At 52.6% G+C, this 27,015-nt stretch overlaps 12 protein-coding genes across 12 annotated transcripts; 7 read left to right on the top strand and 5 right to left on the bottom strand.

The window, feature by feature from the left end:
* Positions 1-263: 263 nt before the first annotated feature.
* On the top strand, positions 264-1,835 carry CkaCkLH20_08150 (UMTA protein; the record flags this gene model as incomplete). The annotated part of the gene is made up of 8 exons (XM_038890865.1): positions 264-380; positions 466-521; positions 579-674; positions 760-801; positions 867-939; positions 1,002-1,042; positions 1,094-1,753; positions 1,808-1,835. The coding sequence occupies 8 exons, from the start codon at positions 264-266 to the stop codon at positions 1,833-1,835; spliced, it is 1,113 nt and encodes a 370-aa protein (XP_038743628.1).
* A 797-nt stretch (positions 1,836-2,632) lies between these two features.
* On the bottom strand, positions 2,633-4,053 carry CkaCkLH20_08151 (uncharacterized protein; the record flags this gene model as incomplete). The annotated part of the gene is made up of 8 exons (XM_038890866.1): positions 2,633-3,056; positions 3,111-3,248; positions 3,298-3,335; positions 3,389-3,543; positions 3,596-3,637; positions 3,695-3,785; positions 3,854-3,886; positions 3,943-4,053. 8 exons carry the CDS (start codon positions 4,051-4,053, stop codon positions 2,633-2,635), a joined length of 1,032 nt encoding a protein of 343 aa, XP_038743629.1.
* A 1,109-nt stretch (positions 4,054-5,162) lies between these two features.
* CkaCkLH20_08152 (uncharacterized protein) lies at positions 5,163-6,383 on the bottom strand (the record flags this gene model as incomplete). The annotated part of the gene is made up of 3 exons (XM_038890867.1): positions 5,163-5,516; positions 5,575-6,065; positions 6,122-6,383. 3 exons carry the CDS (start codon positions 6,381-6,383, stop codon positions 5,163-5,165), a joined length of 1,107 nt encoding a protein of 368 aa, XP_038743630.1.
* Positions 6,384-6,960: 577 nt separating this feature from the next.
* Positions 6,961-10,384, top strand: CkaCkLH20_08153 (uncharacterized protein; the record flags this gene model as incomplete). Its single annotated transcript, XM_038890868.1, has 7 exons — positions 6,961-7,753; positions 8,117-8,135; positions 8,695-8,894; positions 8,959-8,981; positions 9,040-9,143; positions 9,199-10,049; positions 10,098-10,384. 7 exons carry the CDS (start codon positions 6,961-6,963, stop codon positions 10,382-10,384), a joined length of 2,277 nt encoding a protein of 758 aa, XP_038743631.1.
* A 230-nt stretch (positions 10,385-10,614) lies between these two features.
* On the bottom strand, positions 10,615-12,920 carry CkaCkLH20_08154 (uncharacterized protein; the record flags this gene model as incomplete). The annotated part of the gene is made up of 2 exons (XM_038890869.1): positions 10,615-11,341; positions 11,398-12,920. 2 exons carry the CDS (start codon positions 12,918-12,920, stop codon positions 10,615-10,617), a joined length of 2,250 nt encoding a protein of 749 aa, XP_038743632.1.
* A 569-nt stretch (positions 12,921-13,489) lies between these two features.
* Positions 13,490-14,299, top strand: CkaCkLH20_08155 (uncharacterized protein; the record flags this gene model as incomplete). Its single annotated transcript, XM_038890870.1, has 4 exons — positions 13,490-13,542; positions 13,593-13,606; positions 13,669-13,731; positions 13,785-14,299. The coding sequence occupies 4 exons, from the start codon at positions 13,490-13,492 to the stop codon at positions 14,297-14,299; spliced, it is 645 nt and encodes a 214-aa protein (XP_038743633.1).
* Positions 14,300-14,684: 385 nt separating this feature from the next.
* Positions 14,685-16,036, top strand: CkaCkLH20_08156 (fumarylacetoacetase; the record flags this gene model as incomplete). The annotated part of the gene is made up of 2 exons (XM_038890871.1): positions 14,685-15,633; positions 15,693-16,036. The coding sequence occupies 2 exons, from the start codon at positions 14,685-14,687 to the stop codon at positions 16,034-16,036; spliced, it is 1,293 nt and encodes a 430-aa protein (XP_038743634.1).
* Positions 16,037-16,140: 104 nt separating this feature from the next.
* On the bottom strand, positions 16,141-16,854 carry CkaCkLH20_08157 (maleylacetoacetate isomerase; the record flags this gene model as incomplete). Its single annotated transcript, XM_038890872.1, has 1 exon — positions 16,141-16,854. One exon carries the CDS (start codon positions 16,852-16,854, stop codon positions 16,141-16,143), a length of 714 nt encoding a protein of 237 aa, XP_038743635.1.
* A 466-nt stretch (positions 16,855-17,320) lies between these two features.
* Positions 17,321-18,525, bottom strand: CkaCkLH20_08158 (oxidoreductase family protein; the record flags this gene model as incomplete). The annotated part of the gene is made up of 2 exons (XM_038890873.1): positions 17,321-17,874; positions 17,931-18,525. The coding sequence occupies 2 exons, from the start codon at positions 18,523-18,525 to the stop codon at positions 17,321-17,323; spliced, it is 1,149 nt and encodes a 382-aa protein (XP_038743636.1).
* A 3,181-nt stretch (positions 18,526-21,706) lies between these two features.
* Positions 21,707-22,234, top strand: CkaCkLH20_08159 (acetyltransferase; the record flags this gene model as incomplete). The annotated part of the gene is made up of 1 exon (XM_038890874.1): positions 21,707-22,234. One exon carries the CDS (start codon positions 21,707-21,709, stop codon positions 22,232-22,234), a length of 528 nt encoding a protein of 175 aa, XP_038743637.1.
* Positions 22,235-22,579: 345 nt separating this feature from the next.
* On the top strand, positions 22,580-23,662 carry CkaCkLH20_08160 (uncharacterized protein; the record flags this gene model as incomplete). Its single annotated transcript, XM_038890875.1, has 1 exon — positions 22,580-23,662. One exon carries the CDS (start codon positions 22,580-22,582, stop codon positions 23,660-23,662), a length of 1,083 nt encoding a protein of 360 aa, XP_038743638.1.
* Positions 23,663-24,040: 378 nt separating this feature from the next.
* CkaCkLH20_08161 (uncharacterized protein) lies at positions 24,041-25,783 on the top strand (the record flags this gene model as incomplete). Its single annotated transcript, XM_038890876.1, has 1 exon — positions 24,041-25,783. One exon carries the CDS (start codon positions 24,041-24,043, stop codon positions 25,781-25,783), a length of 1,743 nt encoding a protein of 580 aa, XP_038743639.1.
* Between the last annotated feature and the right edge of the window lie 1,232 nt (positions 25,784-27,015).

Consider the following 27,015-nt stretch of genomic DNA (forward strand, 5'->3'; position numbering starts at 1 on the left):
CGTAGCCTGTTGGTCGAATATTTGCCTAGTTGGTGACAGAAACATGGGCTTCATCGCGCTATTGCAAGACCCTGGGACTTTTGCTACCCCCATGTCGAACCACTTCCAATCTCCACTCTCACGTTTTTGTGTTTCCCCTCTTCCATTGAAGAATCGCCGGCTGCTCAGGAGATCTCCTTCGCAACATCAACTGGCAACATCCTCGCCACAGATTATTACAAACCGGATCCCCAAACCATTGCCTGGACAAGCCTTGGTACAAGATGTCTCAGCTACCCGCACCTCATGCGGCCGCCCAGGAACCCGAACCGCCTGCGGTGAGCCCGGAACGCCAACTGCCTCCGGTCACCCAGGAGCCTGAGCCGCCTGCGATTGCTCTTGTAGGTGTTCCGTTTTTGTAGCAGGCCTCATACGGCTTCTCTGCTCTTTGCTGAATGTACTCGAATCCCACTGACGACATGTCAGGACCAACAACTCGTCGCTGCCCATCAAGATGACGATAGTGAGATTGAGACAAACAGGTAAGCCATTCTTTGACAGAGATGCAAAGCTTTCAATGAACTAACTCGCTGGTTTAGTCTTCGGGAATCAACTGCTTCCCTTAGTTCCAGCGTTCGCGAATACCGAACGATCAAGGGGCGAACGTACCAGACATCCAACACGATTGATTACTGGTGAGTGAGATGCTTGCCAGACAGTCTGAAGCACATTGTTCCAGGGTTTGGGGAGTGGTATTGTTCACTGATATTTGACCTGTAGGGCCCCGAACGACGATAAGCACATTGAAACTTTTGATGTTACGTATGTTGCCCTGAGTTACATTCAGAAGCAAATTCTGAGCTAATCATGTTGGTTTCTCTATGCAGCCATCACTACACTTTGATGATCATGGACGATAACCTGTTCGAGGCTCCTGTTCCGGTTGAAAAGGGGAATCTAGTCAGTTCGACTCAGCATCACATCAATCAGAGCAATCTCTTAATGTTACTGAAATGCTGCAGAAAATTCTCGATGTCGGTACTGGAACGGGGATTTGGGCCCTGTGAGTATTGCCCAAGCTGTCGAATCCGAGTCGCCTATCTAACACCATCAGTGACGTCGCCGACGAGTTCCCGTCATTTGAGGTCCTCGGAACGGACATATCTCCAGTGCAGCCAGGATGGGTCCCGCCCAATTGCTCCTTTCAGATCGATGACGCTCAACAGGAGTGGACATTTAAAACAGACTTCTTTGATATGATCCACGCCCGCAACCTGTACGGCGGCATCGACGACTGGCAACGTCTTTATGATCAGGCGTTCACGCACTTGAAGCCTGGGGGTTGGTTTGAAAGCCAGGAGTTCGACATTTGCGCTGGGTCTGAGGATCCTAAAATCCAGGCTGATCCGGACCATGTTTTCAAACAGTGGGCGCGTCTCTTCTGGGAAGCTGGTGATATCACTGGGCGCACGTTCCGTCAGGCCGAGGACAAGGGCCCGGATGAAGAGATCATGATGGTCAAGTGCATGAGAAATGCTGGATTTGTGAACATCGTTCACAAAAAGTGGAAGGTTCCTATTGGCGGCTGGGCCAAGGACCAGCATCTCAAGCAAGTTGGGTACTACAGTGGTCTTTTCATGGACCAGTCGCTCGACGGATGGGCGCTGAAGCCCCTCGGGGAGATTCTGGGATGGTCGTATGAGGAAATCTTGATTCTCGTAATGCACATGCGTCAAGCTCTCAAGGATCCGAAGCAGATGCCTTACTTCAACTAGTGAGTATTTGTCTTTGGCCGTCGCGGTATTAACTCAGGCTAATTGTTTGACAGTCACATGGTTTACGGCCAGAAGCCTTAGACGCCCGCGACCCCAGCGGCGACCAACTGAGTAGATGAAATGCGGTTTCCTTGAGACTGTTTCAGCTTACTAGGTGTCAGTCACATGGTATTGGCGAAAACTGCTGTGCAGATAGTGCGGAAAGTTGAATAGCCATTGGCGGTGTATTCTTGGAGGGATAACTGCCACAGTATGAATGCTTTAAGGAAGATAGGGTCTGGAAAAAATGCTATCCATGATATTTACCAAGTCCTCCGGCTGTAGATTCTCATTCATGCCGCAACAAACCATTTACCGGAGGTGACTGACATATGTTACGCGTTATCCTATGTACGCCTCAACGTGGTTTATACAACAGTGAATCCTTTGTTGATAGTCCAGGCCATGATGGGAGAAAGTGAAGACAGCTGTTTACCTTTAGTTGCGAGCTGCTAATCGGCAAATCCTTCCCTCGAAGAAGTCTGCAGCATCATATCATGTTCAATCCGCACTTTTCGACGTCATTGTTTTGATTCATTTTGTCGGAAAGTGAAGACGTCGTCTGGGTTGTGCGGTTACGGCCAGTGTCAAATCACAAGCAAATAAATTGAAACTGCAAGATGTATATATAAGCCCTAAGTAAACAAGTCTCACATCATGAAACAAGATGTAAGAACCACGCGTTTGCTCGTTGAACCTGACTACTTGGTATCTTTTAGCGGTCTCCGGGCATGAATCACCCACCTAATTTAAGTTAGAACCAACTGGAAAGAGACAAACTCATGTTCCCAAGACAAAATGGAGACCAAAGCGGGCGTAAAAAGAAAAGCGGGCAAGACTCACAAGGGACAGTAATGATGTATGTTCCTGTTGTTCAGGTCCTTTCGAACATCGACCAGCATGACCTGGACCTCTTCACTGGTCCATTCAAGAGCTCTCGTGAGTGCAGCCATCAACCAGGCTTCAAGACCTTCTGCGGCATTTCTGTGAGCCCATTCTCCAAGCAGCTTGTAATGTGGATCTTTGGCCCAAGGACCGATAGGCCACTTGTACGGGACGATTGCCACGTCCACAAAGCCAGCCTCTTCCAACATGGGAGCAAGCGAAGGGACATGGACGAATGGGCGGCCGAGAATCTCACTAGATTTACTGAGCAGATCCCAGCATTTCGACCATGCATGGTCTGGCGTTAGGGATCCATCATCGGACTGGGTGTGAGCATGGCCTTCAAACAGCTCAATGTATCCTCCAGGTGCAAGTCCACTAAGCAAGACTGTCAGCTCACATGCAACATTAGAAATATTGAGCCCAACCTACTTGTACATCTTCTTGAAGAAGTCAGGCCAGTCAGAGATACTAGAAGTCATGCCACGGATGTGGATGTAGTCGAACGGTTGAGTGTATGACCACGGCTGCTCAATGTCGTCGATTTCGAATCTGCAATTGGGCGGGATACTTCAACATGTTAGCAGAAATAGAATCTAATGAGGAAGAAAACTCATACAAAGTGGTTTGCACTGGAGAAAGATCAACTCCAATAACCTAGACGTAAATTAGTAGTGGTTTCACGGAATACTAATGAAAAGCTAAAGAACCTCGGCTTCTGGATGCTCTTCGGCAAACTCAATAGCCCAGAGTCCAGTACCAGTGCCGACGTCGAGCACACGTTTAACACCAGAATTCCCGTCATTGGGCGGAGCAAGGCCGAGTCGGTAGTCCAGAGTCAGAAGATACAAGTTGTGTTGCAAATCTGTACATTGTGTCAGCTATCAAGGCTGGGTTGAGAACCGATCTCGCCGTACCTAATCTGTCATTCTCTCTTTCGTCATTGGGAAACAGATATTCTGATATGCGTTAGAATCTGCACCAGGACGAAATGGATAGATCAAGCGAAGACTTACTCCCTTCCATGTATCTATGGTATGTTCTTCCATTCTCCATTCGGCTTTCTTGGATAGAGCTGGTCAAGCTCGCGGTGGAAGACGCTAAACTCTATAAAAATGTGCCTGTTAGGAGATTTGGCTGTGATTGGGAAGAGAAAGAGAGGCTCTCTTGCTTACAGGAGCTCTGTCGGAGGCAGCATCGTCTGTGAGCTACAGAGACGAGTCAATCGGATGCCTGCTGTTATGTTCATGATTTGATGCCCTACATTATCGTCCTCGGCAACCAGAATAGGGCCATGAGGATTGCCGGCCGGAGCAGGGCTACCAGCAGACGAGGGGCTCTTGTGACCCTTTGCTGCAGTCTCAGTGTCGGCCATTGTGGAAAAGGCGAGGATGTGAAAGATCACCTCAGGCAAGCAGTGCGCTTGTGAAATAGCAGCCAGGCCTTGAACTCTTTATCAGCGTATGGGACGTTAGGGACTACCCCTCTTCTTGACCGAAGGTAATTATGCAGGTTGGTGGCGGTGGAGCAGTTTGCTCGCCAGCCTGTCAATATTTGCTTGCTTCCGACGAGCAAGGATTCTGTGTGGCCTTATGAGGAAGGCTGCCCGAATTGCCTAACCGGATGATTCGAGAGGAACTGACGGGGGGGTGATAACTGGGAACCGTTTGCTCGAATGTCCAATCGCTTCGTGGTCATGCACCGCGGATTGCAGCCGTTGCATCGAGGCCAACAATGACCGGGGCGAAGCTGGAAGAGCATGCCGAATCGCGTCGTACGATTGGGTTGGAGAAAAGACCCTGGTCGCGAGACAATTTGGTGACATGGCCTGGGTGCCAGTACTGGCTAATCAAGACAGCTCAACCAACAAGTAGCACTGAAGAATGGACGTTTTCGTTCGGGGTAACTCACATTCCAGTTGCGAACGGAGTTATCCCATTCTCCAATCCTGTTAAGCAAGAACTATCCAGCGTAGGGAGCCGGACGGGCCGAAAATCATGTCCCCACCTCTCCGTACTTGCTTCGGCGGTTCGGGCCGAAGTGTGGAGCACCGCCCGCGATCTTTTTTCGGCAACTACCATTCATGGCGGGAGAATTAGAGCGAAATGATGCCGACGCAAGAATCGCTACTGCTTTTGATCTGGCTTCTCCCAACACAACTTATTTCTCACCGGAGATCGAGCTTTTTGGCACAATTTGAGTTTCTCCATAGGCTTGAGTTCGGTATGTCAAAGCTGTCCAGAGCTAGTCATCTCCGTATCATTCGGACAATGAACGGCAGCTTCCTATTGACTGTCCTCGTGTTTAGTCTAATCACGATCCGGTTTTTACGATTTACGTGTCTCATTTGTCCTCTACACCCGAAATGACGCTGGCACATGTACATGTAATCTGGCTGCTCCCTTCGGTATCCCTCGTAAATGTAGAGGCACTCCTCCTGCTTGGTCGTTACTCTATTTCATACCCACACAAGTAACATCTCTATTAGGCCTTCTTGCCAAACCTCTCCTTGATCTCTGATACCACCGCAGCAGTGACCTCCTTGGTCGTTGCCTTACCGCCCAGATCAGCAGTCACCACACCCTTGCCGGTGACGTTCTCGACGGCCTCCATCAATTTGTCGGCGGCATCCTTCTCGCCGAGCCAAGCGAGCATCTCGGCAGCGGTCCAGAACGTCGCGACAGGGTTAGCCACGCCCTTACCAGTGATATCGAAGGCAGAGCCGTGGATGGGCTCGAACATGGAAGGGTTCTTGCGGGTAGGATCAAGGTTGGACGTAGGGGCGATACCGATGGAGCCGGCAAGAGCGGCGGCCAGGTCAGAGAGGATATCGGCGTGCTTGATTTTATCAGTCTGAGCTCGGCCGTGATTCTTGAGGTAGCATGCTTCAACTCACCAGGTTAGTTGCGACAATGGTGTCCAGGCTCTTGGGGTTGAGGACCATCCGTGTCGTCATTGCATCAACGAGCATCTTGTCAAGGGTGACGTCGGGGAAGTCCTTGGCGACATCGTACACAACCTCGTCCCAGAGAACCATGCCATTACGCTGGGCATTGCTCTTGGTGACGAAGGTTAGGAGCTTGCGGGGACGGCTCTGGGCAGTTTCGAAGGCGAAGCGGATGATGCGCTCAACACCGTGACGGGTGAAGATGGCAGTCTCGGTGGCAGTCTCCCACGGAAGACCGCGGTGGGAGCGGCCGCCCTGGCCAGCGTACTCGCCCTCGCTGTTCTCGCGGATAATGACCCAGTCCAAGTCTCCCTCGCCGCAGTTGCGGAGAGGAGATTGGGTGCCGCGGAGGACGCGCGTGGGACGGACGTTTGCGTACTGTTGGAAGGGTTGGCAGATGGCCAGGCGGAGACCCCAGAGTGAAATGTGGTCAGGGACGTCTATGGATAATTAGCCAGGGCCTCCGATGAGGTAGAATAAGATAGGGTAGACGTACCGGGAGCACCGACGGCGCCGAACAGAATGGCATCATGCTTCTTGAGCTGTTCAAGACCGCCATCAGGGATGTACTTGCCCGTCTTCTTGTAGGTGTCGGAACTCCAGTCGTAGTCGGTGAAATCCAGATCGAAGGTTCCCAGCGTCTCGGTAAGAGCCTTGAGGACCTCCACGCCGGCGTCGATGACCTCGGGCCCAATACCATCAGCACCCATCGAGGCGATGCTGTAGGCCTTCTTCGCCTGTAACGCACTTGGCGACATTGTGATGGTATGTGAGGGGTAAAAATGAAGATCTGATGCTTCAAGTCTTGCTGTTCGAATATGCAAGTTGGCAGAAGGACTTTGCTGCTGATGAACTTGAGTTGATTTCGGTGATGAATGAGGCTAGGGTAATGGCGTTTGGGTAGCCTGGCCACGCCGTGAAGCTGGTTTCTTTTGTATGACACAAGTGAAGCCGACAACGGCTAGATCTTCAACGTGAACGCGAAACATCTTCGGGATTGGTGCCGCCAACATCGGGAGATTGTGGAGAGTTGGGGTTATGGTGGAGGCCCCGATCTGGGGTCTCCGCGCGGCATTGAGATTGTCCGCGGAGGAAATGACCTTCGCGGACAAAGTCAACTCCGGCGCGTCGTGTACGGCATTGACATGGTGATTTTCTCTTCCATCACACTAGGGAATGGCGTATTTGATACTATGACCGCCGGTGATTAGATTTGACATCGAATTTTGGGTGTCTCAAAAGACGCTCAAAGTCGTCCATCGATTTTCGACAAGACCTGCGAATCGGCGGGGAAGGTTCTGCTGCGTCTTTCCTTCTGGAACAGACTCATTCACAATGATTGAGCCATCAGCAATCCAAGACGTTTTGCAGTACCTGCTGCCAGTTATTCAGTCCCACAGAGCACGCTCATCGACCCCTTTCATTCTTGGCTTGTCGGGACTCCAAGGAAGTGGCAAGTCGACATGGGCAGCGGCTCTTACGGAGACCCTCAACGCCAAGCACGGAATCAACACTAGGACTCTCTCGCTGGACGACCTTTACCACGACCATGACCAACTCGTAGCCTTGCGAGAGTCTAATCCTGACAACGGCCTCCTTCGAACACGCGGCCAACCCGGAACTCACGATGAAGACCTCGCGCGGCGCTTCTTCGACGACGTTTTTCAAATTCCTGAAGACAGTTCAGAAGACATCAGATGGCCTGCATTCGATAAGAGCCTATTCGATGGTGAGGGTGGCCGGGTGCCTGTATCACAGTGGGACACCGTCCCACGGAACCCACCACTCGAGGTTCTCGTCTTCGAGGGTTGGTGTCTTGGCTTCCAGCCACTGTCACCCGAGGAGGTGAAGGAGAAGTGGGAGAAAGCTAAGGCAGCCTCAAACAGCATCTCTTCCGATGGATCCCCGCTATCCACGACTACACTGGCAAATCATCGCTTGGAGCACCTTCTGCTCGTCAACGAGAACCTGGCAAGATATTGCGAGTCCTTCATGGGCCCCTGGCGCTTCGACGCATTTCTTCACCTCAGCACCGACCAGTTGGTGAATGTCTACCACTGGCGCCTAGATCAGGAAAGGGCGTTGCGGGATAAGAAAGGTGCGGGTATGACGGACGAGGGTGTCATAAGTTTTGTTCAAGGCTACATGCCTGCTTATGAGTTGTATCTAGAAAGGCTCGCTAATGAGCCGCTCTTCCCATCAGGGGACAAGCCTCACATTCGTGTCATTTTAGACTCGAAGAGACAAGTTCTAGCAGTTAATAAAGCATGAATGATTCAGCTGCGGGTATCGTTTTGTTGTTCTAGTAACGAAACTGTGCTTCATTTTCGCATTTGACGAACCGGCCTCAAGGCGTCCTGTCAACTCATGGATTTCCAATCATCCCGTAGACTTACCCCGGATTACTCCTATTTGTTTGGTCATCCACTCACCGCATCTACTTTGGCCCAAGATCAACAAAACCCCACGCATCAACTAACTTAGACTACAGATGCTGTCCTTGATCCGGGGTAAGTCAGGCCCACGCCTCGGTTTCGGCCCCGCCTCCACACACCCATACCACCGGTTCATGACATGATAGACCCATTGGGTCATACAGACTGAGCCAATGTCAACAAACAGATGGTGGCAGCGTAGCAGCAGACCCTTACGAAGCTGCGTGAAGAGACCTGGAGCTGGGTCATTCCCCCGCATCCCCCGCAAAGTTACCCCAAATGCCCCGGTAGTTTCTATGTCCGCTGGGACCAATCTGGGGATGGACGACTGGGATAACTGGTTGGGTTTTGGAAGAGACAGAATTGTAACATCCTGGCAAGAGAGAGAGGGAGCCAGAGGAAACCCCCCAGTCCCCGAGAACCATAGCACCGGTCATGCCATTTTCTCGAACTGCTCCGGATTGCACGACTGGACTGGGGCGCAACAGGTTGATCCAAGTATAAGAGTTTGGGCAATCTCCTTTCGATGTCAACTTTCGCCTACGGACCAACACCTTTAGTTCTTTCACTATCAGAGCATTCCTCCAAATCTCTTCCCTCGTTGACTTGAAATCTCTGAATCTCTTTTCTTCAGTTTCAAGATGGTCTCGGAGAAGAAGACGTTGGACGACCTCGAGTCCAAGCCCAACGACAACTTCGTCGAAGTTTCTGGGGAGGACGAGAAGGGAGGCGTCCTTCAACCGGGCGCCGACTACTCCGGCGCCGTCAAGAAGACCAGTGCTGAGGAAATCGCTCTCGTGCGCAAGCTTGACTGGCGAATCATGCCAACATTGTGTGAGTAGATGTCTGGTCCTCATCCAAGAATCATCGCCCCCCAGAACTAACTTTGTCAATTTAGGGTGCATGTACTTCCTCAACTACGTCCGTAACCCCGTCTCAAGCATCTTGTCACTACCTAGACAACTGACAGCGAAAACAGCTCGACCGGAACGCGATCGCCCAGGCCCGTCTCGATGGTCTAGAAGAAGACTTGAAACTGGAAGGATCTCAGTACAATACCTGCATCTCAATTCTCTTCGTCGGGTAAGTTTCCACCGCCCCAGCACAAGTCAGCACCAGACTAAACTCGTCTCTTCAGTTATCTCCTGATGCAGATTCCCTCCAATATGCTCATGTCATCGAAATACATCCGACCTTCCATCTACATGGGAATCTGCATGATGGCATGGGCCGTCGTTTCCGCCTGCACAGCCCTCGCAAAAGACTACGTCGGTCTCGTAGTTGTCCGTTTTTTTCTCGGAATCACTGAGGCCCCGTTCTACCCCGGGGCTATCTACATGCTCTCCATATTTTACACCCGCAAGGAAATTGCCACGCGTCTGTCGATCCTATACTCCGGCAATATCTTCGCGACTTCCTTCTCCGGCCTCATCGCCGCAGCCGTTTTCAACACCATTGATGGAAATCACGGTCTGAAGGGCTGGCAGTGGCTCTTCATCATCGAGGGCTGCCTCACCTTCGGAATCGCCCTCATCGGCATGTTCACTCTGGCCGACAGCCCTCTTACAACGCGCTGGCTGAAGCCTGAAGAGCGCCAGCTAGCTCATGATCGTATGCTGCGGGACACCGTCGGCCTTGAGGAGAGCAAGGGCGCCAGAGCAGGTTTCAAGCAAGCCGTCCGCGACCCGCGTCTCTGGCTGCTGTGCTTCATCCAGAACATGCATCTGTCCGCCTGCTCGTTCAACAACTTCTTTCCTACTGTGGTTGGGTCCTTGGGTTTCAACCCCACGATTACCTTGGTGCTCACTTGCCCGCCATACCTCGTCTCCGGATTCTTCGGATACGTCGCAGGTCTCTCCTCTGGTAAGTACAATGAGAGGACATGGCACATCACTATCTGCATGGGTATGGCCATCGTGGGCTTTGTCATCTCCTGCGCTACTCTGAACACTGCTGCGCGTTACGTCGCGTGCTTCCTTTTCGCTTCAGGTGAGTTATTGTCCTCAAATTACAGATGACGTTTCTAACATCTGGCAGGCGCGTATGCCGTCAACTCTCCGATCTTGGGATGGGTTTCAGCGACGCTGGGGTCCACCCAAGAGAAGAAAGCCGTCAGTCTGTCGATCGTGAACGTGGTAGCAAACGCTTCGTATGTGTACACGGCATACCTCTACCCGAAGAGCGATGGGCCCCGCTACCTGACGGCTATGGCCAGCAACGCCGCCTTTGCCTTCGCTTGCATTGCGGGCACCTGGGTCCTGCGGATCTGGCTGATTCAGACGAACAAGAAGCTGGGATCGAGCACAACCAAATACGCGTACTGATTGGAGGGAAAGAACAAACTGTGTCTTATAATCCTGGCCAAGTCATCTCACTCTGGCGAGCTGAAACTTATGTACATAAAGACCATCTTGCGGAATGCCTTTAAGGCAGATGCATAGTTTCTATCCCATGTTTCCGCCACATAGCATCCGCAGAATGCTGTCGTTTTTCATGTGTACCACTTCCAAGCTAGCTGCATAACGTGTTTTCTTGACAGGAGCTTTCCAGTGCTTCATCGAAGATATGCCCAAGTAGGATCAACGGATGGATCGAACTGTGCGGCAGCAAGAAACGGGTAGTCGATCGCCCCGAACGAGTTGGCGAACAGCTGATCATACCAAACCATCGACTCTTGCCCTTCCCCGGGCGCCGTCTCGGAGTTATTCGCCGATGGGAACGATGCTGCAGCAAGCGGTATGCAGAAGTGCTGATTGTCGAAGCTAGGAGAGTCCTGCGTGGCCGTCGCTTGAAACGACTGCGCGTCTGGAGTACTCGTCGACCAGGTCGCATTCATAGAAGGGCCCGAGGCTGGTGAGGTGTTGGTCGGCCATCGGTTCATGGGGTCTTCTGTTGCAGAAAGTCCGTCACTAGCGGGCTGTGTCCACGGAACGTTGTCCGCTGCAGCAGAGACTTGTTCATCGTAACGGCCAGTAGAGGCCGCGACTGAAGGAGAAAATCTGGTCCTTGGCTGGGACGTGCCGGCTTGTGCATTTGACCTCAAAACCCTCGACCTGTTGGGGCTGCTCCCAGGCCGGTTCCCGTTCGCAACATCGTTTGGACGTGTCTGGCGAAGCGTGGAGTGTTGTTGGCTACTCGGCTGCCTCCGAAGTAGATTCGGCGGGACGGATAATTCTCGTACTGCTGCTGTGAGCTCGTCGATTGCAGACAAGCAGTATTCTGGCCACGAGGTGTCGCGGGAGGCTATGTGGCGAAGTATGTCTTTCCCAGACTCGACATGCCTGCAGAGAACAACATTAGCATCGTATGTCGGCCGGATAAATACAACATGACTTACTTCAAGGCGCTTGATAGGGGCAGCTGTCTTTCGAAGGCAGCATAGATGAGAATGAAAGCGCTGATCCAGACTGCCCAAGTAAACGAGGGCTGAAGCATCGGCTCAGACAGACACGCGCTGGTTGGGTCACCCGACATTTTGTGTTGGTTGAGGTACCTCTTCAGTGCAATGAAGATTGACTTTGCGGCAAAGATGCAGTTCTGCAGCCCTGCCGAGTACGCGGGACTCGCGGGATCCGACGTCATCATCGGTCGGTTGAGGGAAATCATGGATTCGTACTTCAGCAGCAACAGGAAGATGCGATGTCCTGCGGATATCGGCGGCGGCTGAGTTGTATTCTCTTCTGGTGCATCGACCATGCTCGGCTCGTCCTCGACCGCGTCGTGGATTTCGTTGGACCACTTTGCCAGCTCGGCCTGAACGTAGCTTGACGTCTCTGCGGTGTCGTCTCGGACGTGAATCGACTTATTCCGCAGCTCTAGAATGAGGCCTCGTATCCTTGCGTGTTTGACGAGGTAGGTCAATAGCTGCAAGCGGTTATCGTCTGCGTCAGATGAAGGCCCGTGTTTTTCTTCTCCTGGATAACAAACATCAACGTCGTCGTCTCGGATATCCAGAGGTAAACCGAGCGCTTGACACAGAAACCTTTCCGTGGAATAGATACACCAGAACACCCGTCGGCGCATGTGGGCTTCTTCTTTCGTGAAAAATGGGTATCTTGAGGGACATCTGTGCAGGCCCAGATGAAACGCCATGCGAACAATTAGGCCGCCTAGTCGCGAGGCCGAGTTGAGCCGCAGCATCGAGACCAGGAAGAGTTGTATCGCGAGTGCGGCTTGGGTGGCTTGAATGGATGCTGGTTGGTAGAGAGCGAACTGCGAAGCAGACATAGCCTCCTCGACTGTTCGAAAGACGAGAGAGTCCGGAACCGGCTGGGAAAAGGGGGCTTTTTGGCGGCTGTCGGCGAGCGATATCGACAAGATGGACTTGACGATGGATCGCTCGAGACGTCCAAGGGCAGTTATGCCAGTCGAGCTGACTTCTTCAAAGAAACCCAACACATCGGGTGCACTGAGGAAAGGAAGTGTCGGATGCCAGGCTTCGAAGTAGCTCTTGGACCACTCAACAAGCTGCTCGAAGGAAGGATTGCCATTATCGCCCTCAGTCTCAGGCGCAAGCTCGTGAGGCCTCCATAGGCTCAAGTCGTCACCATCTCGGGACGAAGTCTCCCGTTGCAGCTGGTCGTCTTCTCCGGGGACAAGGTCGTTGATGTTGTTGGACTGCGATGTGCGAAGGGCAGACTTGCGCGCGAGCCTCACGTAGACGCCCCGGATGAAGTGAATCCCGCTTCCACTGCCGACAAATCGGGCGGTGTCATGCTTGCCCGTGTCTCGCATCAACCCATACTCGCGGGTGGGACGGTCGGTAGACCCGGAATGCTTCCGCTTGCGTGAGTGATTGAAGTGCGCTGGGCTGAGGGTACCAGATTCGGAGGTGGCATTGGGCGACTCGACGGCGTCCATTCGGAAGGAGCCTGAGCGACGGTCGATCCTGGAGCGAGCTAGGCCTTCGAAAAGTGAGAATAAAGTCTAAGACGAAGATGACGGGGCAGAGCCGTCTTCAGTGGACGACGCGAGGGAGCGTGGGTAGCCGGAGCATGATGCGGTGTGGAGTTGGTTTGAAATGGACAACCGCAGGTCGCTTGAGCGCGCCAGGTAGACAAAGCGGTCTTGAATATCTGTTCGGAGTCCGATGACAATGCAGGACCAAGTATGGAGTCGCGTTGATACACGTTAGGCCCGTTGTTGCATAGGGGAAAAAGCGAGAGCATCGGTGGCCGGTGCGACGTCGGCCGAAGTGGATCCTCGGAATCGGCATCTTCCGGAGAGTGGGGCTACGCGGACAAAGAAAACCCCGCATGGTGAATGGAGTTTTGTTCTTCAACTCGATCTTTTTACACGTAGATCCTCGACCAGGGACATAGGGAGTCGATAGCATTGGAGGCTTGAGTGTCTGAGATCGAAGGTAAGAATTGGCAAAAACCAAGACGAAGTAATGTCTCGGAACAGCAGCGAGAGAGACGGCGACAACAATGCTTTTCAGAGTCCAATCGCTTGCGAGAGTTGTCGACAACGGAAGAGAAGGGTGAGTCGGTTTCTACTGAACTCGAATTAATCAACTAACACAGCTTATAGTGCGACAGGAAGTTGTAAGTAGCAATGAGAGCAGCCGTGGGCCCCTGGCTGGCCAAGACCCTGACGACCCCCGCAGGCCATTCTGTCTCCAATGCAGCCACGAACCCGGCAGGTGTCAGTATCCTGAGCAGAGCAAGAGGTGCGTTGTTTTGTTGTTCTAAAAAGCATTGTGATAATTGTCGAAACTAAAAGACAACAACAGAGGAATTCCTAATGGATATCTGAACAAACTCGAGACTCGTCTGGCAGAAACCGAGGCTGCCCTGTTCAAGGTCCTTTCCGGGCATCTAGACAGCCAGACGTATGAATCAGCTTCATCGCCCGCTTTGTTATCACAAGCAGCATGGACGCCTAGGCAGAACAAGGTCGACCGCGTCAAGGAGTGGGATGGTCTTCCCTTGCAGACTCCCAACGACATCCAAGCTTGGTATCGGGCCAAAGCCACCGAAACCAATGATGTGATTACGGACTTGCCGGCCGCAAGCCCTCAGTCGCTCATCTCATCGGTTTCTGACCAGCTCGTGATTCCTCCGTCTTCTCAACGGTCGATGTCGAATCCGCATGTTGCCAACGACATACCAATCGAGCCACAGTTCATGGAGCCCATGACTCCCGTCAACACAAGCCGTGGTGCTAATGGAGGAGTTTCCGAAAGCCACAGCAAGGCCAAGGAGCTGTCGAAGTCGCAGCACAACATCTACTTCTGAGTCGAGGTGAAGTTGTCAAAATTCTTAGCACTCAAGCACCCAAGACGGGACAAGACGCGCCGAGAAGCCAAGTTTCGAGGACAGCATGCATGTCATCATGGCGGAAACTTGACCTCCGCGCATACTCGCGGCTTTGCCCCAACAATTCGTACCCCGCTCCGGGCCCGAGCTACCCCTCAGCGCCCATTCCGCGGCGGCCCGGCTTCCTCGCCTTTCCGCTCGGCTTGCGCCGGAATTGGAATTGCGGAATGCCGTCTCTCAGCCAGCGCCCCCAAACAAAGATGACCTCACACCTGGAGAGCTTCAAAGCTACAACCCAGAAAGTGTCGCTTCCTAGGCATTTTTCGTTTTCAATTGGAACATCATAGATACTGCAGCCGTCACGATGTCTACTTCCTGGGTCAACGTCTCGCCGAAAAGCCACTTCTCCCTGGCGAATATTCCTTTCGGCATCATCTCAACAAAATCAGACCCGACTCATCGTCCTGCGGTCGCGATTGGAGACCATGCCCTCGATCTGAAGGCATTCGCCAAAGCAGGCGGCTTCCACGCCCTGCCCTCGATCCAAGAGCGCATCTCCGTCTTCTCCTCGACAACGCTGAACGACTTCGCGGCTCTCGGTAGACCAGTCCACAAGGAAGTCCGGTCGTACCTCCAGTCCATCCTCAGCGAGAACACCCCGCACGCAGGTCTTCTGAAAGACAATGCGGAGCTGCGCAAGACGGCACTGATCCCCTTCGCCGAGATCCAGAACCACATGCCGCTTGCCATTGGCGATTACACCGACTTCTACGCCGGCAAGAACCACGCCTACAACGTGGGTTGTCTCTTCCGAGGCCCGGCGAACGCCCTGCAGCCCAATTACGTGCATCTGCCTGTCGCGTACCACGGTCGCGCGAGCAGCGTCGTCGTCTCCGGGACCCCGATCCGCAGACCATGGGGCCAGATCTTGAAGAATCCCGCAGCGGATCCCAAGGTCCCCGTGCTGACGCCGTGCGAGCGTCTGGATCTCGAGCTGGAGATGGGCATGTTCCTCTGCCGCGAGAACAAGCTCGGAGAACCGGTGCCTGTGGACGAGGCGGAGAACCACATCTTTGGCTACATCCTGATGAACGACTGGAGCGCCCGCGACATTCAGGCCTGGGAATACGTCCCCCTCGGCCCCTTCACGTCCAAGAACATGGGCACCAGCATCAGCGCCTGGGTTGTCCTGGCCGACGCGCTTGAGGGTACCAAGACGGCTGGCATCGAAAACTCGACGGAGCTGCAGCCGTACCTTCGCGAAAGCAAGAAGAACAACGTTCTCGGCATTGAGCTGGAAGTCGATCTGATCAGTAAGTTATTTCGAGCCAAAGCGGCTGCCTCCTTTACAAGCTAACGTGTGACTTTCCAGCTGCCAACGGAAACAAGACTACAATCAGCCGGACCAACTCCAAGAACCTCCTGTGGTCGTGGCCGCAGATGATTGCCCACCACACCATCACCGGCTGCAACCTGCGACCGGGCGACTTGCTGGGTTCTGGCACGATCTCGGGCACCGAGTCCGGCACTGAGGGCAGCATTCTTGAGCAGACACAGGGCGGAAAGCAGCCGGTGAAGCTCAACGGGGGAGAGGAGCGCAAGTTCCTGCAGGACGGCGATACCTTGATCATCCGTGGCTGGAGCGGACAAGATGGCGCACTGGTTGGCTTTGGTGAGGTTTCTGGCAAGATTGAGGCTGCATTGCCCCTATTCTAGGCAAATGTGCACTTTTACGAGATCATCAGGTGTCTAGTAGTAGAAAAAAAAGCAGCTATGAAATAACTTCAATGCCAGCTACGAATTGTCTTCTCTAAATTGCGCTATTTGATCCGTAGCTCAGCAGGAGTATCAGGCTGATTGAAATAATGCGCCTTCACGACCGCCGGATGATCCTTCAAATGCTCAACCACCTTGCCAATCGTCGGGTATTTACTCAAATCAACACCAAATCTCTCAGCATTCCAGTATGCGGGGAGCAGGCACGCGTCAGCCATCGTCATCTCGTCCCCAACAGAACACTTCCCCGCCCACTGCTTCGCAACGGCCTCGTACGCGGCCAGCCCGTCCGTCATGAGCTCGCAGTTCCACTGCTCGGCGTTTCCTCCCAATGCCCTGACTCTTCGCATGATGCGCATGTTGGTCACTGGCTGTGTGTCACAGCAGATGATGTTGACCAGGCTCCGGACCGCCGCGCGTGTCTTGGGGTCTTTGGGGAGGAGGGGGTTGCTGTCGGGATGCGCCTCTTCGAGATACTCGAGCGCGGCGACCGATTGAGTGACTTTGAAGTCATCGTCGGAGCGATTGACGAGGAGGGGGACAGTGGCGGAGGGGTTCAAGGCCCGGTGGTCTGAGGAGAGGTGTTCATCTTTGAGCAGGTTGATTGGAACCGTGTCATAGGGGATGGATTTCAGGTTGAGTGCAATCCGCAGGCGAGCTGAGCAGGAGGAACGGAAGTAGGAGTACAGAGTGTAGTCGGGGTTGGACATCTTGAGTGGTCGTTTCAATGTTGCGATCTTGAAAACGGAGGATGCCATGCGGGAGGGGAGCTCGCCAGGCTTGACCTCGTCTTATGTGAGGAGATCCTAGCCGAGACATTCCTTAGTATCAGCCATCACTGACCGACGCCCTTCCGATCGCATGCCCAAGAGTAACACCTCCAGATTGCTTGACCTGCTGTGGCAGGACACGCTACGCGGAAGTGCAACAGAAGAACCGCTCCTAGCCTTCCTCTGCCGACGGGCCAACCCTGAACTCTGATTCCGAGGGAGGTTCATGCGGGGAAATCGGATGTCAGCGGCTTGATTTCTGCAGGAAATCGAGATGGGAAATCAAGCCACAGTTTGCCAGCTGAGCCAATTGAAAAGTTTGATTGGTTGGTGCTGATTTCTTGCGAAATTCCATGTTCATGATCCAAGCGCGGAACTTCGGAATTGAGAGTCTCATCTCACCAACCTGGGCCAACTTTGCCAGTCAATACAGTGAATTCATTCTCCATTACCTTTATTTGCTTGCCCCCCTGGCAAGAAATGATATGAGTTCAAGCTGCTCGTGGCGGCGCAACGCTTCCTCGAATGTCGGCAAGTCAGGTGAGCCAGCAGCAAACCGTTCATACAGCACCGCAACGCTCCTCGCAGCAATAGGCAGTTCCTCTTGCCAGTCTTCCCAACTCCAGTCAATGTCTTCAACTCTGTCGTCACCGTAATCGTGGACCTTCAACAATACGGGCTCGTCGTATCCCTTGGCTTGAAGGAGCGAGCTCCCAGCTGTAAGCCGGATTTCGCCTTTCTCCCCGTAAATGGACCACACCAGACGAGGTTCTCCTGGAAATGGTTTGCCGAGGTGGAAGCTTCCCAGAATTGAAGCGCCCTTCACAGCGACGTCAGAGTCTGGGCCTATCGACCCGGAGACGGTGATAAGATCGGGGACGTCAGACCGAACTTCCTCGATGACGTTTCCAGTCGACGAATCCACGAGACCGATCTCGGGGCGTTGGATTTGAAAACGCGACGAAAGATTCTCGGCATCGCCGAGAACATGCTGAACCTGGTCCCAGACTTCGCCTAACCCTTAGTAATGACTCAAAAGCATCGGATCGAATGGTTGAACTTACGGTGAGCAAAGAAGATGGTGTAAAGATTACCCCCCATCTCATTCCGCGTGAAGTACTTCAAGTCCACCGGCAACGTATCTCTTCCTCCAGGGCCATCCACAGCTCTGAACTCGCTGCCGAGTACCTTCCCGACACGCCCTTGTTCCAGAAGCTCCCGAATCTTCACAAGAACCGGCGCAAAGCGCCCCTGGATCCCGACGACGGTCTTACTACCGCTCTGACGGGCCGCCTCGACAAGCTCGCGGGAAGGTTGTATATCGTGAGCAAGCGGCCACTCAAGATAGATGGACTTTCCGGCGCGGATGCTGGGGAGCACAGTCTTGAAGTGGACGTCAACGCGCGTGCTGCAAACTACGAGGTCGACATCTTCATCCCGGGCGAGAGCCTCTGGGTCTCCATGTGCTTTGGTGTGGTTGGGGAGGTTGTAGATTTTGATGGCGCGATGAGCTGCTTCCTCGGTGGAGTTGCAGAGAGCGACTATGATGTACTTCTCGCGGCCTCGAGGGGAAAGAAGGTACGGTAGATGAGCATTGCTGGCCCACGAGGTTTTGTCGGAGGACGCAAGGCCGATGATTGCAACTCGTGTGGGCGTCATGGTGTTGATCGGCGAGCAGGGGAGGTCGACGAATGCGAGATATGATGGGGTTTAAATGCGCCACAAGTTCAGTGCTAATAGCTAGAACACTCCTCTTCAATATTTTGGAATGATTTCCATTAACTTGCACCTTCATTGGGGTTTAAGTAAGGTTATACCACGTTTCGTGGCAGTGTGTCAACGCTCATGAGAATGTCGCCGCTAATGCAGCCTGCTGACACTCCGGTCTTTTTTCGGGGGTGGTGGATCTTCACCTATGAATAGCATTGTGCATCAACCATCAGGTCGAGCAGTGTCGCTTCTTGATTCCCAGCTCAACCATTTTGTTGTGGTAAATTAGGTTTGAGAATATTTGCTGTTAGAAAATGAGTGAAAGTTTGTGTGAAGTCATCTTCAAATCCGTCGCCATAGATCTGCAACTTGGTTGGAATCTCTCACTTCATCCGCATGTTGTCTTTCGCTGGTGAACATGGATATCAAACTTGAGAGAACGGCGACTGGCGATGAGTCGAAAGAAGAAAGAGCAGATGTCTATCCGCCAGCCCCATCCAACCTCAAAACAGAACTAGATCAACACCGGTTTGCTCCGCAAAAGCATCCCATCTCATGTCGCCTCCTTTATCCCAGTACTCGGTCATAAATCGATAAACAAATCTGCAATTGCCCAGGCCATGTGAGGACATGGCCATCATTCTTCCAGCAATGACGTCTCGCTGGTCTTGCGTGACCGCTTCACACCCGGCTGCGAGGAGCGGCCAAAGTAATGGTATGTTTGCTTGCGAGTACTGGTCAATTTGCTGAAGTGACGCGATGATCGATTCGACGGCAGCTCGGACCTTTTCATGTTGTTTAGGCAGGCTATCGACGCGTCGATATAGAGTCAAGAGTGTTGCATCGACAAACATGTCGTGGCTGCAATTGAGCTCCAGCTCGGATGGCGATTCGCCAAGAGCCGAAGGGACGTTGTTTTTCAGGCCGAGTAGAATCATTTCAAGAGATCGAGCTCGAGAATTTCCGGCATCGAGAACAACATCCGGAGTACTGTTGTCCTCACATATTGGCTCTGTTGGCTTGGATGAGCTTTCCTCAGCTAGATCGCAGACTTCATCCAGTATTGTGACCACGTCTAGAGATAGACCCGTTGTAGTATCGACTTGACCAGGATCTGGCATACTACTGAGCAGCTGCGTCCAATCGAGTCGTCTATTCTTTTGATGTGTTGGTAACGGTAGGCCAGAGACTCTGTTCATGAGAACCAGATGCGTAAGCCATTTGAGATCGAGCGACCAAAGCGCGTCTGAACCATGTCGACCACCATCTCGCTGAACGATGTGAATCGCCCCGTTAAGGTGCTGTCGGTATGTTGCTGTGTCTCCAGCACATAGACTCGTCGTCGCCAGCATCAACGAGGTGGCGAGCAATGGTGCACTCTCGCCTCCTACGTGACTGGTTGTGATGGCTTTGCGAAGACTCGACAAACTTTGGACTGTTGCTGCTGTCGCGGCAGTGTGAGATTCTGGCTTGCCCTTCAATCTGAAGTAATGACCGCAGCTAGCGGCGAGGATGGCCGCCAGCATCGGAGGGCTGGTCTCTGCCACGGGGATCGCGAAGCTGAGTAAGGCATCTGGTTGAAGGGGGAAGTAGATGGATGCGGTGTGTGAGATGAAGTGATGGAAATAGAATCGATGTTGATTGGACTGCACCATGGGAAAGAGAGTTAATCGATAATCTGATAGATCTGAGCCGGGTGACTTGATGCTGGTGGGAGAACATGATGGAGTTCTGGTGATGAGTTGAAGAGACTCGGAATCAGTGCTCTCAGGTGATTTCGACCCCTGCTGGAGTTGTTAAAGATTGCTCTTATCAGGTATAGGTACTGTATGTCGGCGTACTCACCCGCTTGGGGGACGACTTCGGTGTCTTGAACTGTGTCGTTTTTATGCTCAACTCGTATGAACAAAGCTTTGGATACTTCGTACAACGTGTACAGACGGGTTTCTTCTCGTCACACTGGTGGTCTTGTCAGTACTGCGTTCGACCACGAGTGCTGATCCATGTAGCCCGCTAACAATTTACCCACCTTTGACTTCTTCCGCCGACACTCGGTACAGCCGGTGCGTCTCCTTTTGGAGGGCTCCATGTCTGCGGATGACCTTCAGATGATGTGGTATAATATGAGATGAAAACTATGCCGGGGCCTCTGCATTCACAACTGGGCTGAGGAAGCGATTTGCGATAGCGAGGAACATGTCATGGTCTCAGGATGAACTTTTCTGCTGTCAAAGAAAGACCGGAACGGCATTCAGGAGGGGCATTGCGCTAAACCGAGTTCGGCAGCCTATGCGTCCTCGCCAATCAAGTTCATCTGTTCTCACATCGCCGGCGCAGCTGAGACCCTCGACAGGGCATCCTTGGCGAAGTTGAGGGAACAGAGAGACCGTAGACATTGTTCGGGCGGCGAGTTGAGCGTGGGAGAACTGCCACGGGGACAAGAAACATATATAATACCTGGGACATCTTTCAAAGTATACCTCGATCGGCTTATAAACAACACAATCAGGTCGACCGCTCTGGTGTTGAATCGGTATCGCGGAGCCAAGATGACCCTGGTGTCTGTCCATGTGTCTCTGTGCGGACCTGCAATGATGGCAGAGGCAACTTCGCAATGCCTTTCTGGAATTTCGCACCATTCTTTTGTGAGTAAGGCACAATTGTAATGAGGATGGTTTTCTTTTCAACTGATCATTGAATAAAAATCCGGTTGCTTGCACCAGACGTGTTCAAGGCTCAGCGATGAAGCTAATCTCATTCAAATCTCCATGCATGAATTCAATGAAGTAAGTCAGCCCCGAATCAACCAAAATACGTATGTCTGCGGTAAAATACTTACACTGAGTGACTTTTAAGTTTTTACCTTGAACATAGTCTCAATTTTGAGACGAAGATCACAATCGTGAGGCTTCTCTTGATCATCAACTCAATCAGGAAAGGTGGAACCACCGCCCGCCGTAGGCCATCGCCGGCGGTCCGCTTCAAATGCGGGGCAGATAAGTCAAGAAAATTGAGGCCGGCGTGGTTTTCTGACATATTTCCACGAGTATTTATCCCAACTCCTCTCTTCCAACCAGGATCAATCACTAATGAATAGACACCGGAACGCAGATCATCAAAACAGAGACTCATGTCGCATGCAACCATGGCGATAGTTATCCGCCCTGCCGAATCGGACGACATCCCGGCCATCATAGCCTTCATCAAAGCGGCCCGCGCCGTCATGTTCCCGATGCTCGACAAGGAGTCCCATGATCAGCAGGCCGAGCTCGAACTATCGAAGTTCCAAAAGACTTATTTGGATCATCCCCACGGGGCGTTTCTCACCGCACGCGTGAACAACCAGCTGATCGCAACCATTGGGTATCTCCCGTACGACGATCAATTTCCCGAACTCGACTTGGGCCGCCAGGGTATCGTCGAAATTGTGAGGCTGTACGTGGACCCAGCTTGGCGCCGCGCGGGACTCGCGTCGAAATTGGTTGCCGTCGCCGAACAAACTGCCAAAAACGCGGGAATCCAGCAGATATATCTTCACACTCACCCGTTCCTCGACGGAGCTGTCACATTCTGGGAACAACAGGGTTTCTCGGTCTTGCAGGTTGACGATGACCCGCTGTGGCGAACGACTCACATGAAGAAACTCATCTCGATTTGACAAACCCGGCTCTTGGGATGGGAACAGACGGACTTCAATCATTTTCTCGGAGTCCGAACAAAACTCCAGGCTGCATTGTGATCACTGCGATGTGAATTGCAATGCATAGCCCCAAGTCACCAAGCTAGATCTGGCAGCTCGGTCACGGCTGCGTTGGCTGTGCCGCACACGTACATGGTGCAGCATTACCTCCATCTGGTTAGCAGTATCAGTTGGCAGTGGGCCTCATCTGATACGTCATATTCAGCCCATCAGATATCTCGGCTTATTCCCTCGGTTATCTCCCAAGCACCTTCGGACTCTGTCGTCTTCGAAACTCTTCAAAAACACCTGCAAAACTACACGATGGCTTCGAAAACGCCCCGGCAACAAACTCTGTATATCCCACCGGAGGTCTTGGAAATCATCATCGGCAGCATCGACGACTCACATTATCTGCCCCGAGTATGGCTCAACTTTCGACAAGTATCGCGAGTCTTCAAAAACATCACCGAGCGCGTCTTTGTCCAAGAGCACCTCCGATATAGTCGAATTACGAACGTTCGACTCGACTTCTTCTTCTTTACCCCTCGAGGATCCTTAATAAGCGCTAAAGACGAAAGATTCGACTTGGATTTTGATCATCTCGTGGAGGATGGAGATCGAGCTGTTTACACCGAAAAGTTCTTCTCCGCCGATCTCGAGAAGAGACACACTGTTGGCCAGTTGAGAGGAAAAGCCACAGCCGGAGACCTGCTCGACGGCCTCCGCGGCGGTTGGGCAGCCTCTCACAAGCGCGCGACGGTATCGAACACATCCTGCCATAAACTGGCCGAACGCCCACTACCCCACGTCTTCTCACTGAGGGGTATTGCCAATGATACCGAATTGCCCGGTGTTAACCACGATTTCGAAGGGCTGGAGATGTCATTTCTCTGGAAACCAGCTTTGAGCAAGCTTTTCGGGGAGGAAGAGCATATCAGGCGACTGGAAGAGCCCATGTTTCGGAACATTCCTCGTGGGAAGCAAGAAGAAGCGTATAATACCAGGAAGAGTCACCACTCGATCTTTGTTTGCCAATCGAACAGCAATATCGGAGCGTTGAACGAGGCGCGGAGACTCCGCAGGATATCAGGATTACAAAAGAATGACTTGACGGTCATGGAGCGTAAGATATTGTTTGGAGGCAGGCCTTGGTTAGCGAAGGAGTCTGAAGTGCTGGCCATAAGAAATGGCTTCAGCAAGTCCGATTTGACAAACGTGAAGCTCACGGCTCTCCTCGGGACGGGAATGGAAAATTTCAGCGGTGATATTGAGTTTCCCGCAGGCAAAGATACTGGCGGCGAGAGCGTGGTCGAAGACGGGAACCACAAAGTTTACCCGTGTCGTGTTATCATCAACAACGAACGTCATTTCATTTTTGATCAAATATCTAGCACCAAAGGTTAAGCTACTTCTACTCTCTTCAAATTCTGCAAATTATTAATCATAAGTACGCATGAAAAACCAAACCTTTCTGAGTCATCACAGGATTACTCGGGCTGAGCCTGTGTGACGTGGGGATAAACCGGAAGCCACTCCGGACCGGCTCCCGTTCCCGATGGCCGTGCGGGGATCATGCCGACCTCCGGAGTCAGTGCATCAGCCATGCGGAGACTCCGACTAGTCATCCACGAAGAACTTACCTCGTGTCTTTCCATCGTCTTTACAAGCTGACAGCCACCGGCGGCTTCGATTCGTGTTCTCAACAACTTTCTACCAGATTCAGCACCTTGTCCCTGTTCTATCCAAACCTCCTCAGGCCGTAACCGCGTCGCCTTCACCGCTATGGACGATCGGGACAGCAACGGCCTCAGCGTCATTCAAGGCGAAGCAGAGGGTCGGCTTGTGTTCTCCGATGTTCCTCTGAGCTTCATGATGGGAGTTGATCCGAAAACTGGCATCGTAGCCGATACCCATCATCCGCTCCACGGCACACCCCTCAAAGACTCAATCCTGGCAATACCATGCGGCCGCGGCTCTTGCTCTGGAAGCGGCGCTCTTCTCGAACTCATTCTTACAGATAACGCCCCTTTGGCGTTGATATTTCGAGACACGGAGATGATACTCACGCTGGGGGTTATGGTTGCAGAGGCCCTGTTCGGCCGCCGCATACCGATCGTTTTCTTGCGAGACCGTGACAAATTCGAACTCTTGCGCGACGCATCGCATGTCAAGATCGCCGAAAGAAGCTTGACAATCACTCCAGGAAACATGCAAATATCCCTTGAACCTCAGAGCACAAAGGGTATCAACCTGACTCCACTAGATCAAGAGTTCCTCTCGGGTCAGCATGGGGAAGCAAGCAAAATCGCCATGGAAATCATCGTTGCTTTTGCCGCTACACAAGAAGCAGAGCGGCTAGTCGACGTCTCACAAGTGCACATTGACGCCTGTGCCTACAACGGAAACAGCAGTCTCCACGTACCTGAGCATCTCCTCTCTCTTGGTGGGAGGTTTGTCGTTCCATCCACGTGCAACTCGCTCAACGTCGACAGACTACGATGGAGGGAACTAGGCACCACTTCGGAAGCCGCGATGATAGGAGACAAGATCGGCGAAGCTTATCTCAAGCTGGGAGCCAAGTTGAGCTTCACCTGCGCGCCATACCTCCTCGACAGCAAACCCAAGGCTGGAGAGCAGGTCGGCTGGTCCGAGTCAAATGCAGTCGTGTTCGCAAACAGCGTTCTGGGAGCCCATACGCAAAAGTACCCCGACTACTTCGACGTCTTCATCGCTCTCACCGGCAGAGCCCCTTACGCCGGGTGTCACACTCCGGAAGGACGGAAGCCAGACGTCGTCATTCAAGTTCCCCAGCTTCAAGATTACGACCAGTCGCTTTTTCCTCTTCTCGGATACCACGTTGGAAACATCGTGGGTGGAAGAATCCCATTCATTGTCGGAATAGACGAGACTCGTCCCACTATTTCGGACTTGAAAGCATTCGGGGCAGGTTTTGCAACGACTTCGTCAGCACCGATGTTCCATATCAGAGGGGTCACACCGGAAGCATCGTCATTCGAAGCAGGAACTGCGGGCCTCGAGCATGTCAACCTTGAATTCGATGGCCTCCAACAGTCCTGGAGACAACTCAACACAGCATCGGAGCACTCCGTGGACATGGTGTCGTTGGGCAACCCCCATTTCTCCGTGGAAGAGTTCGCCCAACTCGCTGATCTCTGCCGAAACAGGAGGAAATCGCCAAGCGTGGGGTTCGTCATAACAACAAGCCGAGACGTCTACCAACAAGCCCTCAAGTCGGGCTACCTCGACACGCTGGAGGTGTTTGGTGCCCAGTTTATCACGGATACCTGCTGGTGCATGATAGAGGAGCCTATTGTTCCGGTCAAGGCGAGACATATCATGACGAACTCTGCGAAGTATGCGCATTATGGGCCTGGGATGCTGGGAAGGAGCTTTCATTTCGGAGACGTGGTTGCGTGCGTCAACGCGGGGTGCACGGGATTTCGATCGGAGCAGGAATCTGCACCGTCGTGGTTGTTTAGTTCAATCTTTGCAGGCGTCACGTAACGACCAGTTAGAAAAAGTCTTGGTTCCTTGAGATCTGAGCCGAGCCGACTGAACTGAGAGATCGGATGCATCGCATTTGGATGGTCTCTTTCATCGGCATTGGAGTGTTACCCATACGTCCAGTTCCGGCTACTCACTCATCTCATCGGGCAGGATGGATGGTGCAAAGTCCTGGGGAGGATTCTTCCGTCCAGGGATCCAAATCCAGCCACCTCGTCCGTTGATATGACGAGAAAGGCGAAAGCAGAACGGAGGGTTACATTGCAGCAGCCAGATTACCGAAGACCTCTGACCTGAAACACGACGTATTCTTTTACACCTATCCGCATGTTCAATGCTACACTGCATTACGTCCGCTTGAATGGTCGAGGTTTCGTTGAATTCGAGATTGGATGGATGCAATGTGACGTAACAAGCTTAACAAGTACATGTTTATTCAGCTTCAATCTCAGCCACAGCCAGAGATTGATTTGACGACATAACTTGAAGTCAGGGTTGGAGCGAGATTTAGTAATTGTTGATATTGAACACATTCTCAAACCTGAGCAGTCTCAGTGAACATATACTGCTGCTGAAATCCGTCAGCCCATGTTTCTCACCATCGAGCTTGTGGAATCATGGATTATGAAGTAGCCGTGATCGGCGAAGCATTGGCACATCAGTCAACTCCATCATGATGATAGAGTTCAGCTTTGCATGGTATAAAGATCAAAATAGAATCTTCCGAGTGCCCTCTGAGATCGCCCGAAGCTATCTGATCCAGAGAGGAGCGCAGCAGCATGACGATGATCTTTCGCTATTCTGGAGCTCGTTGGCCATCTTTCAGCCACCAAAGCTCTTTCGGTGGCCGGAGTAACTTGACGCGTACCTCTGCGTGTAGCCACACTTGAGGACGCCTCCTTAGGCCCGGTCACAATCTGGCATGGCCGCATCCATGGCCTTCTGCGTGTCTTACGGTGGCCTATGGGAAGCTTCAATCTTTTACCTTACCGCCTCTTCTCCAACAATAGTGGCCCAAGCCCCGTTCCCCAACATGTTGCTTGTCGACCGGGAACATGGAAGGGAACGGGTTGTGGGGTAACATACCAGGGTGAGCGAGTTTGCGTATCTCATATCTTGATCTCAAAGGCGCGTCATTGGATCAGTGATGTTGTTGCCTACAGGGGCGGACATACCCGTGTGACAGGTCACAGTCGAAGGTGCGATCGCGCGCTTCCCCCGCATTGCCCCAT

The sequence above is a fragment of the Colletotrichum karsti genome, assembly GCF_011947395.1.
Source record: "Colletotrichum karsti strain CkLH20 chromosome Unknown Scaffold27, whole genome shotgun sequence".
NCBI lineage: Eukaryota > Fungi > Ascomycota > Sordariomycetes > Glomerellales > Glomerellaceae > Colletotrichum > Colletotrichum karsti.